At 61.9% G+C, this 268-nt stretch overlaps 1 protein-coding gene across 1 annotated transcript; it reads right to left on the bottom strand.

The window, feature by feature from the left end:
• Positions 1-76: 76 nt before the first annotated feature.
• On the bottom strand, positions 77-265 carry LOC103805912 (helix-loop-helix protein 1; the record flags this gene model as incomplete). The annotated part of the gene is made up of 1 exon (XM_009078578.1): positions 77-265. A coding segment is annotated over one exon (189 nt), but the record flags the coding sequence as incomplete, so codon positions are not given.
• Between the last annotated feature and the right edge of the window lie 3 nt (positions 266-268).

Genomic DNA, 268 nt, shown 5'->3' with positions numbered 1-268 from the left:
CCACTCTCTGACGGCTCAGACGTCCAGCACGTGGTTCAGGTAGGAGATATGACAGACACACAGACACTCTGACGGCTCAGACATCCAGCACGTGGTTCAGGTAGGAGATGTAGCAGATGGCCAGGCGCAGGATCTCGATCTTGGAGAGTTTCTTGTCCGGGGGCAGCGTGGGCAGCAGCTTGCGCAGCTCTGCGAAGGCCATGTTGAAGGCCTCGACGCGGATGCGCTCGCGCGTGGCGTGCGCCGTGCGGTACTTGGCCGTGGCTCG

The sequence above is a fragment of the Acanthisitta chloris genome, unplaced genomic scaffold, assembly GCF_000695815.1.
Source record: "Acanthisitta chloris isolate BGI_N310 unplaced genomic scaffold, ASM69581v1 scaffold32527, whole genome shotgun sequence".
In the NCBI taxonomy this organism is placed as follows: Eukaryota; Metazoa; Chordata; class Aves; order Passeriformes; family Acanthisittidae; genus Acanthisitta; species Acanthisitta chloris.
This window is presented reverse-complemented; position numbering and strand designations above follow the sequence as displayed.